Source organism: Rhincodon typus, chromosome 6 (genome assembly GCF_021869965.1).
Source record: "Rhincodon typus isolate 14 chromosome 6, sRhiTyp1.1, whole genome shotgun sequence".
NCBI classification, from domain to species: domain Eukaryota; kingdom Metazoa; phylum Chordata; class Chondrichthyes; order Orectolobiformes; family Rhincodontidae; genus Rhincodon; species Rhincodon typus.
The window spans coordinates 51,322,214-51,340,452 of record NC_063337.1 but is presented as its reverse complement, the minus strand read 5'-3'; the positions used below and the strand labels follow the sequence as shown (position 1 = coordinate 51,340,452).

Here is an 18,239-nt window from a genome sequence, read left to right as displayed (position 1 = left end):
TTTCTTGCCCCATCGCCTTTAACTTTATCCCTAGAAGACTAAATTTTCTGTCATTCAATCACTCTTGTTCTCCATCCTCTAAGGCCTTCCTTTAGTCCTTGTCTTATGATGAAATGGCCGAGGCATTGAACAGGTATTTTGTATCGGTCTTCACAGTGGAGGACACTAATAACATGCCAGTAATGGACAAAGAGACAAAGGTAGGTGAAGACCTGCAAACAATCATAATTACGGAAGAGGTAGTGTTGGGCAAGCTAATGGAGCTAAGGATTGATAAGTCTCCTGGCCCTGATGGAATGCATCCCAGGGTACTAAAAGAGATGGCAGGAGAAATAGCAGGTGCACTGGCGGTAATTTTCCAAAATTCGCTGGACTCTGGGGCAGTCCCAGCAGATTGGAAAACAGCAAATGTGACGCCACTGTTTAAAAAGGGAAGTAGACAAAAGATGGGGAATTATAGACCAGTTAGCTTAACCTCTGTAGTGGGGAAGATGCTTGAGTCTATTATCAAGGAAGAAATAGCAAGGCATCTTGATAGAAATTGTCCCGTTGGGCAGACGCAGCATGGGTTCATGAAGGGCAGGTCATGCTTGACAAATCTTTTGGAATTCTATGAAGACATTATGAGCGAGGTGGACAATGGGGACCCAGTGGATGTGGTGTACCTAGACTTCCAAAAGGCCTTTGACAAGGTGCCGCACAAGAGGCTACTGCATAAGATAAGGATGCATGGCATTAAGGGTAAAGTATTAGCATGGTTAGAGGATTGGTTGACTAACAGGAAGCATAGAGTGGGGATAAATGAGTGCTTTTCTAGCTGGCAGTCAGTGACTAGTGGTGTGCCTCAGGGTTCGGTGTTGGGACCACAATTATTTACAATTTATATAGATGACTTGGAGCTGGGGACCACGTGCAGGGTGTCAAAGTTTTCAGATGACACTAAGATGAGTGGCAAAGCAAAGTGTGCAGAGGACTGTGAAACTTTGCAGAGGAACATAGATACATTGAGTGAGTGAGCAAAGGTGTGGCAGATGCAATACAATGTAAATAAATGTGAAGTCATACATTTTGGTAGGAGTAATAGTAAAAAGGATTATTACTTGAATGGTAAAAAGTTGCAGCATGCTGCTATGCAGAGGGACCTGGGTGTCCTTGTGCATGAATCACAGAAGGTAGGTCTGCAGGTACAACAAGTAATTAGGAAGGCAAATGGAATTTTGTCCTTCATTGCTAAAGGGATTGAAATAAAAAGCAGAGAGGTTATATTGCAGCTGTACAAGGTGCTGGTGAGGCCACACCTGGAGTACTGTGTGCAGTTTTGGTCTCCTTACTTGAGAAAGGATGTACTGGCACTGGAGGGGGTGCAAAGGAGGTTCACTAGGTTGATTCCATAGTTGACGGGGTTGGCTTATGAGGAGAGACTGAGTAGATTGGGATTATATTCATTGGAATTCAGAAGATTGAGGGGGGATCTTATAGAAACATATAAAATTATGAAGGGAATAGATAAGAAAGAAGTAGAGAGGATGTTTCCACTAGCAGGTGAAGCTAGGACAAGAGGGCATAGCCTCAAGATTAGAGGGAGTAGATGTAGGACTGAACTGAGAAGGAATTTCTTCACCCAGAGGGTTGTTAATCTATGGAATTCCTTGTCCAGTGAAGTACTTGACGCTACTTCAGTAAATGTTTTAAAAAAAAAGGTAGGTTTTTTTTGAACAATAAAGGAATTAAGGGATACGGTGAGAACGCGGGTAAGTGGATCTGAGTCCACGAAAGGATCAGCCATGATCTTATTGAATGGCGGAGCAGGCTCGAAGGGCCAGATGGCCTACTCCTGCTCCTAGTTCTTGTGTTCTACCTCTTCCTCAAAACTACTTTTCCAGTTCTGATGAAAGGTCACAGACCTGAAATGTTAACTTTGTTTCTCTTACTACACAGATGTTGTCTAACCTACTGATTTTCTTTCTCTCTGTTTTAGTTTCAGATATCCAGCATCTGCAGTATTCTAATTTTCAATTCATATATGTTTCTGTCAAGGCCGAGGCTGATGTCATTTGCTGAAATATTTTTGCACAGACAACATGAACGCTTTGGTACTGTCCAGACTTTGAGTGATACCAAGTATTTCAACAACAGAGAACACAGGGTGAATTTTTACTGATACCTATATATACACTTTCTAGCAGGGCTCACCAGTGGGTGATTAGCAGTACAATGTTAGGCTAATCTGTTTCCTTCCCTAGTTCAGGGAAGTTAATACAGCTGCATCACCCTTTCTTTACATTAGTTTTATTTCTATTCATGTCATATCTGGTGAATCACTTAATGACTTAGTAACACAGCATGTGCACTGGCCAACACATGGGTGAGCTTGATTTTTTTTAAGGTATGGGAAAAGAATTATTGTTTATTGAATGTTCCAGAGTTTAAATAAGGTTGGTAAATCTGTTTTATATCATAAATCCCTAAGAAAATGTTAGAAGCTTTGTTACCTTTCAAAACCTGCAAAAGAAGATCGATTCCTTCTTGATAACAAACCAATGAACTCTGCAAACGGGACTCATTGTCTAACTCTACAGCCCTCTTTAGCACACTTGCAGCTGAATTCTCCATTCCTGTCAGCACACTCTGAGACATTGCGGCAGTATCTATAAATAAGTTAACAGAACATTTGGTAGCATTTTTAAAGTAGAAAATGTTCTAATGCATTTTATAGGTGAAATACTAAAATAAAACAGACAACAAACTTTAGCTAGATAATTGGAACAAAAGACAAACTGCTCGATGATCAAGATAGGTCTAGAAACACAAAATGAAGCTGGGAGCAGAAGTAAAAATGTTTAGAGAGGAGTTCCAAAAATCATAGCTGAAGTAGGTGAAAGCTCTACCATTAATGCTGGGACGAGACATACACAAAAGAATTTGAACATGCAAATAAAAATTTTAGATTCAACGCACAAGGACTGGGAGGTGAGAATGAGGATGGTGGGTGACAGGGAACGGGCCTTAATATAGAACAGGTCAGAAACACCCAAGTTTCAGTAAGTTTGATTTTGTAGTGGGTAGAAAATGACAAACTGGCAACGAAGACATTGTAGAAACCCAGTCCATTGATAATGGAAGTGTGGTGGGAACCATCCCCCTACCGCGTCCCAAAACCAGCCCAGCTTGACCCGCCTCCCTAACCTGTCCTTCCTCCCACCTATCCCCTCATCCCACCTCAAGCCACCCCCATTTCCTACCTACTAGCCTCATCCCGCCCCCTTGACCTGTCCATCCTCCCTGGACTGACCTATTCCCCTCCCTAACTCCCCACCTACACTCACCTTTACTGGCTTCATCCCCGCCTCTTTGACCTGTCTGTCTGCTCTCCACCTATCTTCTCCTCTATCCATCTTCTATCCGCCTCCCTCCCTCTCCCTATTTATTTCAGAACCCCCTTCCCCTCCCCCCATTTCTGAAGAAGGGTCTAGGCCCGAACCATCAGCTTTCCTGCTCCTCTGATGCTGCTTAGCCTGCTGTGTTCATCCAGCTCTACACCTTGTTATCTCTGTGGTGGGATAGAGGTGGGCAAGTTGAAATCAGCAATTCTTTTTTAATTCATTCATGGGACGTGAACATGGCTGGCTCGGTCAGCATTTATTTCCCATTTGTAATTGCCTAGAGGGCAGTTAAGAGTCAACCATATTGCTGCAGAGGTCAGGTGTAGGCAGACTAGGTAAGGATGACGGATTACACTCCCTAAAAGGGCATTAATGATGCCAAATGGGCTTTTACTCCAATCAACAGTCACCATTAGGCTAGATTTTTATTACAGGATTTTATTGAATTCAAATTTCACCATCTGCTGTGGTGGGATGGTGGGATTTGAAACCACGTTCCCAGAACTTTGCCCAGGGTTCTGAAATACTAGTCCACTAACACTGCCACTAATGCCATGATCTCACTTAGTCTCTTTTCACTTACACTTTGATGTCCTCTGGCATTTCAACACTTTTCAGTTTCCTGGCCCTAACCATCTTCTCTCCACAATCAATGCCACAATCAATGTTCAGGCTTTCTAAACCTCCAATCCTAACGGGATGTTGAGAAGGCTCTCCATTTAGCTTTGAACTGAGGCCCAAGAAATCTTCATCTATTACCATCATCTCTACTTGGTTGAACTTATTCTCGCAGTGAACAACTTTTTTTTTACTCAATTTACTTCCTCCATATAAAGGTGCTTTATTATTAATAAAGATTTGTTCTAATCATGTGCTGGTGCCCACCGTCTCCTGTTTTTCCAGTATTTAGATGAAGGTGTTATTTCCAGTTCTGATCCTGAACTGGAAAGTTTAATCAATGCCAGTTTCGATTTCCACCTTTCCCTCAGCTTTTATGAAGTGCATCTCCAATTTTCTTTTTCTCTCCTTCTTCATCTTCCAGTCTCGATTTCTGTCTCCTATTAAGAAATAAACTAATGTTCCTTCCAAGTGAAACAAATTGACAGAATCTCTTTCAATTTAGTATGCTATACTCAATGTTTACTATACAGTCTGATCTACAATGGGTAGACCAAATGCAGAATGGGTGAACTTTGTGGCACAATAGAATAAGTCTATTCGGTTTGCATATGTAACCCTGCTTCTGGTTGCCTGTCATTTTAATTTTCCACGTAGTTCCCATTCTGACTTCTCTGTTCTTCTTGTCCTGGGGTGTTCCAATGAAACTCAAAACAAACTCAAGGGGCAGCACCCCACCTTTCAATTAGCCTCTTTATAATCTTCTGGATTCAACTGTGCTCGCAACAATTTCATTCCAGAACCTCCCAGTATTTACCCAAGACTTTTTAGAAAGTTGTACATTTCAATCGACTCCCATTCTTCTAAACTAAGGTCCAATTTACTCATATCCTCCTTATAAGCCAATCATCTCATCAGGAACCAATCTAGTGAATCTTTTCTATATCACCTCTGAGGCAAGTATATCTTTCCTTAAATATGGAGACCACCACATGAAGTGTGGTCTCAAAGTTCTTTTACAATCGTAGCAAAACTTCCTTATTCTATACTTCTATGCCTTGCAATAGATGGCAAATGTGTCATTTGCCTTCTTCACTGTTTGCTGCACATGTATGCCTTCTATCACTATTTCTTCTACAAGTATATATAGTTTCTCTGAATATCAATATTTTGAAGTTTTGTATCTTTTCAAAAATAAAATTTGTTTTTCTGTTCTTATTATATAAGTGAATTGACCTTAACATCACCATATTACACGCCATCCAGCATCCTGCTGACTGCTCACTTAATCTGTTTCTATCTCTTTGTAGCCTCTTTCTGTCCTCTTCACAGCTCACATTATTTTGCATTGTTAGCAAACCTAGATACATTAGTCGCAGTCTCTCAATGTCATTAATACAGATTTGACATCCCAGCACAGACCATAGCAGCAATCCACTGGTTACAGCCAGTCTACTTTTAAATGACAGATTTAATCCTACATCTACATTAATGTTTTACCACCAGCTCCATGAGTCTTTATCTGGCATTAAAACCTCTGATGCGACGCTTTATCATATGCTCTTGGAAAAGCTTCTGCTGGCTTCCTTTTATCTACATTACTGCTTGTGTCAAAAAATGACTAGTCAACTGCGATTCGTTGAACATTAACTAGTTTATTGCTTGCATGCAAGGAGAGTCCACAAACAGGGTTACGAGTAACCATGCAAGATGAGTCTAATACAGATAGTTACAGTTGCATTTCTATACAAAAATCATGTTTCCTCATTATCCAGTTACACCTTGATCATAAGCCTTAGCAACACAGTAAACCAATCATCTTTTGACATTCACTAGTATGTTATCCATTTTAAGCTTAGCAGTCATCAGTCAAGTATGATTCTTACGGTTAAAGACATTTTGCTTTCTGCTGCAAAAGTCTTGCTTTTACATAAGTTAGGAGTGATTTTTAGGTGTCAGCTACGTAACTATCGACATGCATTTTTAAAAATATCTTACTGTGTCTCAATTTTCCTGTTTTTGACTGACTGGAACTTTATGGTTTCTCGTGTCCAGAGCATTCTGCTGTTTTCCTGCAATTGTAACCTATGCTTTCCTGACTGAGATGTTTTGACCAATTTTACATTATCCTTTCACTTTCCCCCTTTTGTCCTTTGAGGACAACCCTAGAATTCAATCTGACCTAGTCTGTGGAAATTCCATGTCTTTATCTTCTGGTGTCATTACCTGTTGTACTATTGCCCTGGCAGTAACCTGTTTTGCACAGCTAGTACAAAGAGTTCTGATGCACCCCTAAGCTCCCTCCTCATCAGTCCTTTCCCTGGTACGGAAATCAGTACAGTTATAAGTCCCAACACAATGTTCTCATTATCTTAGAGACTGCAATTGCCCAGTAACCTTCAGGTGTTACTTGTCCCCTTCGGTTCTTCTGTAAGTAGCGTTGGGGCAGGCTTTACGTGTGATGTGTGAATGCACGTGGGTTTTCCTTCTACGTTCACTGCTGTATGGGTTGTTAATAGTATTTGATGCAGTCTGTCCCACCTAGGTTGCAAACAATTCTTTTGATGGAACGTTTTTACGAACATGTAGTGTCCGGGGTGATAGATGTGGCACCTTTCTTCACTGAGGTTCTTTTGGGCCTCTACTACCTGTGAATGGAAGGCTTTAGGAGATTTAGTCAAGGCCAAGCAATAGTCAACTAAGGTTTCATCCATGCTATGGATGTCCATCTGCTTTGCAGAAAAGGGAGGATTTATTGGTAATCTCATTGGCCTTCCCATTATAATTTCATGAGGACACAGTCCAGTTACCCTACCAGGACTTGACCTCATTAACATGAGGGCAATCGGCAGTGCCTCAGGACACTTCAGTTTCGGCACACAAATTTTGCTGTTTTACTTTTTAATACTCCATGTGCCTTTCTACCGCCCCTGTTGACAGAGGGTGATATGGTCATGACAGAAGGTGTTTACTTTGCAATCCCTTAAGTAGTTCCTTAATTATTTGTCTGGTAAAATGTGGACCATTGTCACTTGAGATTTGCTCGGGTACTCCAAATCGGGATGGAAAGTCCTGTAAAATTATCTTAGCAACAGTTGTGGCATCATTTTTCCGAGTAGGATAAGCTTCTACCCACCTAGAAAATCCATCTAAAATAACTAACACATAGCTAAAGCCCATGCATTTGGACAAAATCCATTTGCAAGTGTACAATGGATCCCCATGGCTGGGGTTGCGATGCAAACTTGACAATACATGTTTTTCTTGCATTAAATTTTTGATAGATCATGCGCTTATCTTTTCAGCTATTGTTGCAAAACCTGGTGCATACCAGGACTGCTGTATAATTCTATTCATTCCCCCTTTGCCCCGCATGTGTAAACGCATGGGCAAGACAGGGCAGCAAGGCAGAGGATGCAACCACGTGGCCATCATTGGAGATCCATAAGCTATCAAGCTGTTGACAGGAGCCTGCAACTTGCCGAGATGATTGTTCAGTGGAACTAGATTCCGACTGCAAAGTTATAATGTCCGCAGGAGAAGGAGCTGAAGAAGCTGAAGGACTTTCCATCCCGATTTGGAGTACCCGAGCAAATCTCAAGTGACAATGGTCCACATTTTACCAGACAAATAATTAAGGAACTACTTAAGGGATTGCAAAGTAAACACCTTCTGTCATGACCATATCACCCTCTGTCAACAGGGGCGGTAGAAAGGCACATGGAGTATTAAAAAGTAAAACAGCAAAATTTGTGTGCCGAAACTGAAGTGTCCTGAGGCACTGCCGATTGCCCTCATGTGAGGGCAGTGAGGGCAATACATAGGCGCACCACAATCCTAGACCGTCCCGCAGCCGCTGCCTTAACTGCAAGCTCAGTTCAAGAGTTACCCGAGGATACATCATCATTAGAATTAACGTGGGAAGAACATTTTAGAATGGCCAAGGTAGAGGTAAGTTGTATAGCCTTCGGGAGGTTTTGAATGAGCAGCGCATGCTTGACAGAGGCTCCTGAAGAGGTGAGCAATCCCCGTCCTTCCCAGAGCTTGCTAAAGTCAACAGCGAGCCCAAAAGCATAATGGGAGTCCGTAAAAATAAAGGCAGTTCTCCCTTCAAGGATACACACATGGATAAGGGCAAAAGTTCTGCAGCCTGGACTGAACATGTAGAGGGAAGTTGGGCTGATTAAACAATTCCGTGAGGAGTACAGATGGCATATCCAGATTGAAGGCCCCTGGTGGAAGAAGCCGAGCATGAGCCATACACATAATATATAACATCTGCGTTGAGAAGTGGATAATCTTGTGAATCAGGTCTTGGGAGGGTGGTAGACTGGGCAACAAATTTGCAATCGTGGGGTTCCCCGTCATCCTCTGTGGGCAAGAGAGTCGCAGGATTGAGAGTCAAACAGCGAATGATGGTACAGCAGCCTCGTAGTGAGTAATACAGGCGGCATTTAGGTGTTGGGTAGCAGTTCTAGTGAGTAAGGAAGTAACTGCATGGGGCACATGTAGAATAACTTCATGGCCCAAAGTAATAGACTGAGACAATGTGTCCGCATGGTAAGCCACTGCTATTGACCTAAGGCAGGAAGGAAAGCCTCTCGCAACTGGGTCCAGTAGGACACAGTAGTAGGCAACAGGCCGGAATTTGTTGCCATGCAACTGGGTCAGTACAGCTTGTGAAAAACCGTTTGACTCAGAAGCAAACAAATGAAAGGGTTTAGTGTAGTCCGGCAGACCCAATGCAGGGGCACTAGCGAGGGCAGATTTGAGACATACAAAGGACGAACCTGCTGCTGACGTTAACTGATCCGGGGCTGATGAAATAATCAAATCATGCAAGAGGTGATGAAGTTCGGCATATCCAGAAATCCAGTGCTGACGGTAACCTGTCATTCCCAAAAAATGGACCAGGTCCTTCTTAGAAGTTGGTCTGGGGATTTTAACAATAGCTTCAATTCGCTGATGTGACAACAACCAGTTATTTCCATCCAAAATGTGACCCAGATAAGTGACGGTGGAGTGACAGAGTTGGAGCTTCTCCTTATTTACTTTATGACCCTTATCAGCCAGAGACATGAGGAGAATAAGGCTGTCAGTTTCTGAAGATGGGTAGTCAGGGGAGGCAAGAGGAGGTCACCCACATACTGAATAAAGGTTGAGTCACTGGTAAAGCAAATGTCACTAAGGTCCTGTTTCAGGGCTTGTGAAAAAGATAGTGGATCTTTCAGTGCAGCCCTGGGGAAGCCAGGTCCAGCTGTACTGTTTACCCTGATAAGTGAAAGTGAAGAGGTATTGCGAGTCCTCATGGATAGGGATGGAAAAAGCTCCACAGAGCTCCACAACAGTATAGTATTCTGAGTTAGGCAGGATGCAACTGAAGATTGTGGCGGGGTTTGGAACTACCAGGAATGCTAGAAGAACGGAGGAATTAACAGCTCTAAGGTCTTGAACAAACCGTCACATGTCCTTACCAGGTTTCTTCACCGGAAGAGTGGGTGTATTACAAGGACTCACAGTAGGAATAAGGGCACCCTGTTGGAGGAGGTCAGCGATTACAAGGGCAGTTCCTTCTTTTGCTTCTCGGCTGAGTGGATACTGGTGCTTGAAGGTGTGGCTTGGAGGGGTTAATCTTGACCTTGAAAGGTTCAGCTGATAGTAAGCGTCCTACCTCATCGGGACAGGTTGCCCATGAAGGACTAGGGACTTGTACCAATAGGTCCGAGGATATTAAAAGATGAGGGACAGAGGCGACAGTGTGATGCTCAAATCTAGTTATTAAAACATATTTATCAGGAGGATCAAACAACAGTCATAGTGATTGATCAGTGAGAATTTTGACTGTACCATCATCAGTCAGCACAAAGACTGTGGCAGCCTGCGACTGAAGTCTATAAATCATAGAACCCAGATCCCTCGCCTCGAATCCGTGTGCCACATTGAGGGTACAGTAAGGTGAGGCTGATTATATAGTGTCTGGGCAATGGGGGAAAAGGATGGTGGAGACAGCAACTCCTTCCTTTGCAATATACAGACAAAGAAGGACTCACCAATCTTGCCAGCCGTTCTTGCCTTGAACTCCCCAACTCCAGCAGTTTCATAAAATGCTGTACAATGCGTGGGGTGACAACTAGGATGTTGGATGGTAAGTGGGACCATATCGGAGGAAGCTCCAAGAGTTGCGATAATATCCGAAGCATTGACTGAGAAAAGAAGCTATTGAGTATATATCACCACCAGAAAATGGGACATGAAACGTTGATGACTTGTTGGAGTACTTAAATGTTGCCATATTGTTCTGTCAGGACCTATAACTCAATGGATGTACAAATGAGTGAACAGCCAATCTTACAAAGTAGGTCTCTGCCCAGGAGATTTCAAGGAACATCATCTGTGAGTAAAAACTGGTGCTCCCCAGTCGAGCCCTGAACATTGCATACATTTGCCGAAACAGATATGGAAACCGGCCGACCAGGTAGTACCACAGCTCTGACTGATTTGTTAGTCTTCGGTATGACAGGGAAAGCAAAAGCTTTTAAAGTGGAAAATGTCACTTCAGTGTCTACCAAAAAGTCCGGAGATTTTCCATTAATGGTAACTGGGATGAGGGGTTCCTGGGGGAGGCATGAAGGGTCTGGGAGTGACTGGGAGGTCAAAAGTAATGATGTATCCTGTGTCAGGAAGTGGCACCTTCTGGCTGCTGTTGATGTGGTATGGATTTGGAGAAGGGATTGGAAACTGAGAAAGATGCAGTATTCTCTGGGAACTTATGGCCACTTTTACACATCCGAGCCTAGTGTCCCATGCGGCCACAAATGTGACAAGGGCCAATTGTCTCTCTTGGACTTCGACCACAACCCCGACCCCAACCCTTATTGGCCCATGGAGGCCTTTGGGGTGGTTGTCCGTCATCAGCAGTAAGGATCCAAACAGGCTTCTCCTTATTTTTCTGCTGTTGCATTTGTAATTGGCACTGGCAATGTTGCAAGATACTCAAGATCTCATTCAGATCTTTAGCTTCCCATCCTCTACAAACAGTACAAAATGTCTGTTTCATACGAGGTTGCAACCCATTTACAATAGTACTGACAACGGCAGGCATCCCGCATCCCCTTCAATTCTGGAATATGAAGTGGGTTGATTACTTGGTACAGGACTTGCAGTTGTTTGGGGATGGTAATATGATGGGGGAGGGTTAGGATGAGTACTTGAATCTGCAACAGGGGCAGATGGATCATGGGTGTGTCTGTCCTGTTGCCTTAGATCGTACCAGATATGACAATCATCCCAGTAATCCCTGAACTTCATCATCATTGTCAGGTCTCAGTCCAGACTTACTAGAAATCATCATTTTATCACAGTTCTTATTTGACTCCAGTCCATCATTATTTACGTTCTTCTTTTCCTACTTTCCTCAATTTGCTTACGTTTCCAAATTGACTTTTCCCTCCTTTTATTAGATTCTGTCTGCCAACTTTGAAAAGGTGACCACCCAATTTCTTTCTTCTTTCGTTTTTCTATTTGACTCAAAATTACACCTAATTGTTTGAAGCAATTGCAATTAAAAAGTGCCGTCGGGGGAAACGGCTTTTCTGTTTTCTGCGTCCAATTTACCCATTTGTCGATAAATTTGACTGAGTCGCGGCCCATAATGAATATACATATATGTCAATGGTGTCCCCTTTTGTGGCTAGGTCTCGTTGGAGACACTGTTTCCAATCGTGATCACTTTGTAAAGTGAAATTAAATTTACAGCCCATCAGATTTCTGGAAATTTTAAACTCTAACAGTCCCTGAGCCTTACATCACCTCACTAAAAGGGCTCCAACCCTCTTACAGAGGCAAACTGGGGAGGACTTTTCCTCTCTCTCATTGATGGAGGTAACTTCTTACATAACTTCAATGAGGAAGGAGTCATTTCCTCTTACACAGGTAGAGCCTCTAAGCTATGAGTCCTCTTTCCCTTATTTCTTTAGAGACTTCACCTTATTTACTCAAGTTCCTTCTTAATCCTCATTCATAACTTAAACTCCCTGTCAACGCATCGTCGTTCATGGCTTACCTTGTACTTGGACACAGGACACAACCTCGGATCTCACCAGTAAAACAAACCACAAAGGAGATAAAATTCCCAACCTTTTAATATGCCGCAGCTGGTTCGGTTACCGTCGAGGCGCGGTATCTCGGCCCGTGCCTCAAGCCAGAGGGTTTGCCATCTCGATAGGCCTTCCAAGAAATACTGTGCATCCTCAAAAATTGATTATATCAATGTAATAACTAGTTATCAATAGTTATTCTGTTTCCCTAACTTCTAATCTCTCATAAATTATGTTGTTTCACTTAACACCACCTTCAGTTAGTCAGGCTGTAACCATTCAACATACATTCCAACTATTTCTTTTATATATCCTTTCTAGCTATTCTGTTTTTGTCCAGTCTTTCACTCTCTAATCTCTTTAAAGAGAAATATGAATGCTTGTTTTCCTATTGCCTTTCACACACTCAGCACATCCTAAAATGTCTCAGCTAATTAATTTAAATTTAAACTGTAGGCAACATGGTTGCCCATGTGGACACAGTTAAACTTTTAACACTTAGTTAAAGGGAATGTGAGCAGAGGAGGAATGGGTGACTGTACAGCAGTCAAGCAGGCTACGACAGGTAGTCAGAAGTCCTGAAACCATCTTCCTTTCCAACTCATATTCAATTCCGAATACCTGTGGGATGGCTTCCCTGGGAACAGCAGCCAGAACCAAGTGCACGGCACCTTGGGTGGCTCAGCATTACAGTAGGGCAGGAATAAGCTTGAGAAGGAACAGTTAGGAGAACAGAGAGAACACAGAGGTGAATCCATGACAGTATATCACTTTGCTGGTGTCAAGGTCAAGGATGTCACTGAGGAGCAGTACATAATTTGATGAGGATGGTGAACAGCCAATCATTGTGGTCTATATCAGGATCAACATCATGGGTGAAACGAGGGAGGAAGCCCTGTAGGTAGATTTTAAGGAGAATCATGAGCAGGACCTCAAAGATGGTAATCTCCAGCCTAATCAAAACACCATACTCTACTGAGAATAGAAAAAGGATAGAGTAGATGAATGTGTGGTCTGAGAGATGGTGTAAGAAGGGCTTTAGATTCTGGTAACTGAAGTTGGTGGGACGGGTGGGTGATTGCCAATGGAAATTACAGGAACACTATCCACTGATTGGAGTCATACCTAGCACAAAGGAAGATGCTTGTGATTTTGGAGGCCTATTATCTGGGCATTCATCAGCTCAATTACCTGGATACCTCATCAGTGACTTTCCTTCCAATACAAGGTCAGAGGTGGGGATTTTGGTTGATGAATGCACAAAGTGCAGCACGGTTTGCAACTCCTCAGATACTAAAGTAGCCTGTGTTCATATACAGCAAGACTTGGACAACATCCAGGCTTTAGCTGACAAGTAATATTCACACCAATCATGTACCACCGAGTTCAAATTAAATAGGGATGGTCAATAAATGCTTGCATAAACACCATATCCCACAAAAGAATTAAAAAAAAAACTGCTTCTCAAATTTAGCTTTATAAGGCACTGGGGAAGCATAAAATACAGGAGCTGAATTAGGCCATTTGGCTTATTGAGTCTGCTCCACCACTTGATCATGGCTGATGTGTTTCTCAACGCTGTTTTCCTGCCTTCTTCCCGTAATCCTTGATCCCCTTACCAATCAAGAACCTATCTATCTCTGTCTTAAAGGCACTTAATGATTTGGCCTCCACAACCCTCCGCGGCAATGAGTTCTATACATTCACTGCCCTCAGCCTGAAGAGATTCCTCCTCATCTCAGTTCTAAAGTGTCATCCCTTCACTCTGAGACTGTACCCTTGGGTCCTAGTGTGATGATGCTGTCACTTTAAAAAGGTTATTTTGTCCTATTTCTTTTGAAGAGAGGTTGAAAGGCAGAGGTGCCGAAGTGGCTACAGAAAACTGTCTAAGTCACCAGAGGAGGCCTTTAGGTTTCCTTAAAAACAATTGTAACAATAGAAGGGGAGTGGCGAGTTCTCACAGATCAATCTTTCCAGTTTTTTTTAAAGCTGTAGCAATCAGAAGCTGTTTGGGTCCCAGAAGAGTTGGAGCTCCAGTAAAATTATTCCTAGCTGCTACATTCTCTGAAATCTCTCTATGCTATTTCCTCCTGGATTGGACAATTGCCCGTAAGAATCTGTGTCTAAATTTACCTTTTTGAACCAAGGGGTGTGTTTATAGGATGTTACAATATTGTAACAGTTAACTAATAATAGGTACTGTATCTATTATTTGGTTAAGTTATTCTAAATCCCTCTTTCTTTTGTTTGTATTTTAACTATCGTGTTTAAATAAATTGCATTTTGCTTAACGTTGAGGTGTTTGACTAGTTGCATCACACCTGGAATATGCACTTCACATCTACTCTTAAGATAAGGAAAACTTAGGGTCTAGGCTACCTCCTTAAAATATTTTGAGGGGTCTGGTCTGGTCCATAACACTTGTCCCTCCCAGTGGAAACATCTATACGTCCACTCTATCCAGGCTTCTCACCACTCACATCAAAGGCGATTTTTGAACAGGAGTTGTCTGCGGGCAAACTGTGAGAAATTGTCACAATCATTTTGCTCTCTCCAGTTAATCCCTCTAGTCAAATACTCTGTGTGGAATCTCCAATTTCTATAAAATTTTATAATTTCTCTAATTATTGCTTATAGTTTTTAACGCTTTCTCTCTGGCTAGTTATTTATTAAGTTTTATCTCTCGTTAAGTAGTTTAGTTATTTACTTGTCTGAAGCCCATGTGCTGATTGATTCAGTACTTACAACAGACCCGGAACCCTATGCCTCTCCTGGTTCTTGGTACCAAGCCAGGGACCGATATTTTTCTTAATTCCGTCCGCCTGAACCAGCTGCTTTGACCAGTCAAAACACTTGCACAATCCACTCGTGTTTTTTGTATTGTTGAAAGATCATAATCGATCTACCACTTAAATATTGCGATACCTGTAAAGGGTTGGTGTTAAAAGAATACGAATAAATAGAGACACCACGAAACACTAAACCGGAAGAGAAGCATTTACAAAGTGCAAGTAGAAAAACTATTGACGTTTGGAAGGAGGTGGGGCCCGACAACAGTTGAAGGGAAGGCGCGGGTCCGGGAAAAAAGGGGCGGAACCTGAGCGGGAGACGTCAGCGGAAACAGGGCGGGGCTTGGGTAAAGGGGGCAGGACAAGGGAACCAGGTGGCGACTGAGAAAAGGCCGGAACCGGAACTCATGCGGTGTGGATTTAGGGGGCGGGGCAAGGGACACGGCTAGGGGAAATGACGTTGAGGGCGGAGCAATATCTTCGGAGCGGATTGGTCGGAGACGGAGCTGGGAATTGTCAGTGGTTCTGGGTTTGTGCGCGGTGCTTGTTGGTCTTTTGGACCGTGGTGTTTTAGTTAATTTTGTGTTTAGCTCGAATTATATTCTTGCTCCTGACAATTTTTGTGCTCCAGGAGATGATGGCTACCCTGTGCAGAAACGTTAATCGATTAACGGTAGGTTGTGTTTGCGTTGTAACTGAGGCTGTTTCCCTGTACACAGAGAATTGTAAAGACTGAGAGATAACAAGACCTGCAGATGTTGGAGTCAGAGATGACACAGTGTGGAGCTGGATGAACACAGCAGGCCAGGCAGCATCAGAAGAGCAGGAAAGCTGACGTTTCGGGTCGGGATCCTTTTTCTGTGTTCTTCCAGTTACACACTGTTGTAAAGGCTGGAACATGAACTATGTTGTAGGCTGAAATGTATTTTTAACCAGGGAGGGAATCAAGGGTTATGGAGAAACGGCGGGAAAGGGGAATTGAGGATTATCAGATATGATCTCATTGAAAGGCGGAATAAATTCGATGAGTCTAGTTGAGGGTTAAGCTCTACTATAAAACAAAGAACTGCTAATGCAAGAAATCTGAAACAAAAACAGTGATCACCCGAAACGTCGACCGTGCGTTTTCTTCACGGATGCTGCCAGACTTAATGAGTTTCTTAGCGATTTCTGTTTTGGTCGCGTTGAGTATTACTTTAGCTACTACGTCTTATGGTCTGTAGGCTTGCAGGTACATATGTTTGTTATGATTCCTGAGGAAAACCGACTGTAAGATCCCTCGACGCTCTTGTCTGTTCTACAGAAGCTAATAGTTTTACTAAAAAACGCTAAGTACTCAACAGGTCAGAGATCATCTGTGGAGAGAAACTATTTCATGTCGGTTTTATTTACCATTGGTAATGAGAAATGAGGAAATGTCAGAATAAGCTACAGTTTACTTTTATTAAGTCATTGGGGAAAGAGCATCTTGAGAATGTTACACTTCTTAAAACTGCTAAACTTGCAAATAATCACTCTTTTTACATGCATATGTGGATGACCAATTGGAGGACAAAAAGTAGTTGTGCCTTCGTTAGATTCAGAAACAGAAGGCTGTGGAGTTTCAGGAACCGATGTTAAGAAAGTAATGAGCTTTGTTAGTTTGTTAAAGAGTCTCAGGAAGAGTAAGGTTGTTACATGTAAAGGGGTTGAATCCTTATTTCTGATATTTATTGTGACCGCTTCAAATTGTTCTTTAGTAATAGCAAAGGTAAGAGCCAATGGGATCCAACGAAGTTTGGCAAATTTAACCCACAATTAGCTGAGTGGCAAGATGCACTGGGTGATGATTAAGGGATGTTTGTCTGACTGGGAGTCTGTGTCCAGTGGGTTCCCACTGGTGCCAGTGTTGCTGTTTATGGTTTATATAAGTGAATTGTTGGTGAGTTGATTAGTAAGTTTACAGATGATTCAAAATTTGGTGGGGAGGTAAATAGTGAAGAGGATAGCCTTAGACCATGAGAGGATATAGATGGGCTGATCAGTACAACTGAAATTCAACCTGGATAAATGTGAGCTGATGCAGTTGTGCAGGACTAACAAGGAAAGGGAATATATGATGAGCAGTAGGACCCTGGGAAGCACCGAGGATCAGCGGGATCTGGGTGTGCATGAACAACGGTTCCTTAAAGTATCAGGACGGGTGGATGAAATGATTAAGAAGGCATTTTGGGATACTCACCTTTATTCGTTGAGTCATGGAGTGTAAGAGCAGGAAGGTTATGCTGAAACTGTTAGGCCACAGCCAGATTGTTGTGGGCAGTTCTGGAATGTACGTTGTTGGAGAGATGTGATAGCACTGGAAAGGGTACAGAAGAGATTCACCAGGATGTTGTTTGGTCTGGAGAGTTTGTTATGAAGAGAGAGAGGACAGGGTGGGGTTGTTTTCCTTAGAGTTGAAGAAATTGAGAGGGGACATTGATTGAATTTTAAAAAAAAAATGAGGGGGTGAAGGTAGGGTAGACAAATAAATGTTTCCCTTTGTTGAGGAGGATAGTTACAAGGTAAGGAGCGGAAGGATTAAAAGAGATGAGAGAGAACTTTTCACCCTGACGGTGGGAATTTGGATTTCACTCCATGTAAGGGTGATAGAGACAGAAACCTCATAACATTTAAGAAGTATTTGCGATGCCAAGGCACACAAAGTTAAGGGCTAACATTTTATAGCCATGCAAAATTGGTCTATCAAACCAGGTCACGCTCTTGGCTCTGTCTTGTCCAGTATTATCATCAGTTGGGATCAAAAACTGTATGCTTTCAAAATGCTGAATTGCAGCTGTTTTGAGTGATGTGCCCTGCACATGTTTAAATGCTCACTAATCCTCTAATAAAAAAATCGCCAAGCAGGGCCAACTACAAGCAAATAAAGCACAACTTGAAGATTAAACTGAGAAAGCAAAAGTGGGAGAACAAGCGAGTGTTTCCGGTAGCTGCTGATGAGTATGTCTTGAAAGCTGTCCGTGAAGGTTTCTGATCTGTCTATGGTCCCACAGCTAACAAAACAGCTACAAAGTTTGGGATATGGCCCAATTGCTGGCAAATGGGACTAGATCAGTTTAAGATATTTGGCTGTCATGGACAAGTTGGGCCAAAAGTTCTGTTTCCGTGCTGCGTGACTCTGATTCCGAGTGAGCTCCTGTTTGCCACCAAGTTCACTTATTTGGTTCACTGAAAAGTTTTGGAATACTGACTTGTATTAAGTCAGAAAATTTTTTTTCTCTCAGCCAACTTCTGGACATGCGCTCCAACACCCTCCGGTCAAATAATATGTCCAATTTAGTTAAGTATCTTGAGAGTATTCTTCACAGCAGCAA

At 42.5% G+C, this 18,239-nt stretch overlaps 2 protein-coding genes across 3 annotated transcripts in view; one reads left to right on the top strand and one right to left on the bottom strand.

Moving 5' to 3' along the window:
* The window catches only part of mitd1 (MIT, microtubule interacting and transport, domain containing 1), a 37,299-nt gene extending 22,180 nt beyond the window's left edge, over positions 1-15,119 (bottom strand). The window contains exons 1-3 of one of the 2 annotated variants that reach the window (XM_048598011.1): positions 14,843-15,119; positions 4,269-4,441; positions 2,493-2,648 (exon numbers count right to left, since the gene is read on the bottom strand). In XM_048598011.1, the coding sequence (XP_048453968.1) occupies positions 2,493-2,637 (145 nt within the window). In that variant the 5' untranslated portion in view covers positions 2,638-2,648; positions 4,269-4,441; positions 14,843-15,119. The remainder of the gene's footprint in view (positions 1-2,492; positions 2,649-4,268; positions 4,442-14,842) is intronic. The other variant, XM_020528803.2, reaches the window with a different exon arrangement.
* A 142-nt stretch (positions 15,120-15,261) lies between these two features.
* The window catches only part of mrpl30 (mitochondrial ribosomal protein L30), a 65,024-nt gene continuing 62,046 nt past the window's right edge, over positions 15,262-18,239 (top strand). The window contains exon 1 of the mRNA XM_048598009.1: positions 15,262-15,559. Coding sequence (XP_048453966.1) covers positions 15,521-15,559 — 39 coding nt within the window. The 5' untranslated portion in view covers positions 15,262-15,520. The remainder of the gene's footprint in view (positions 15,560-18,239) is intronic.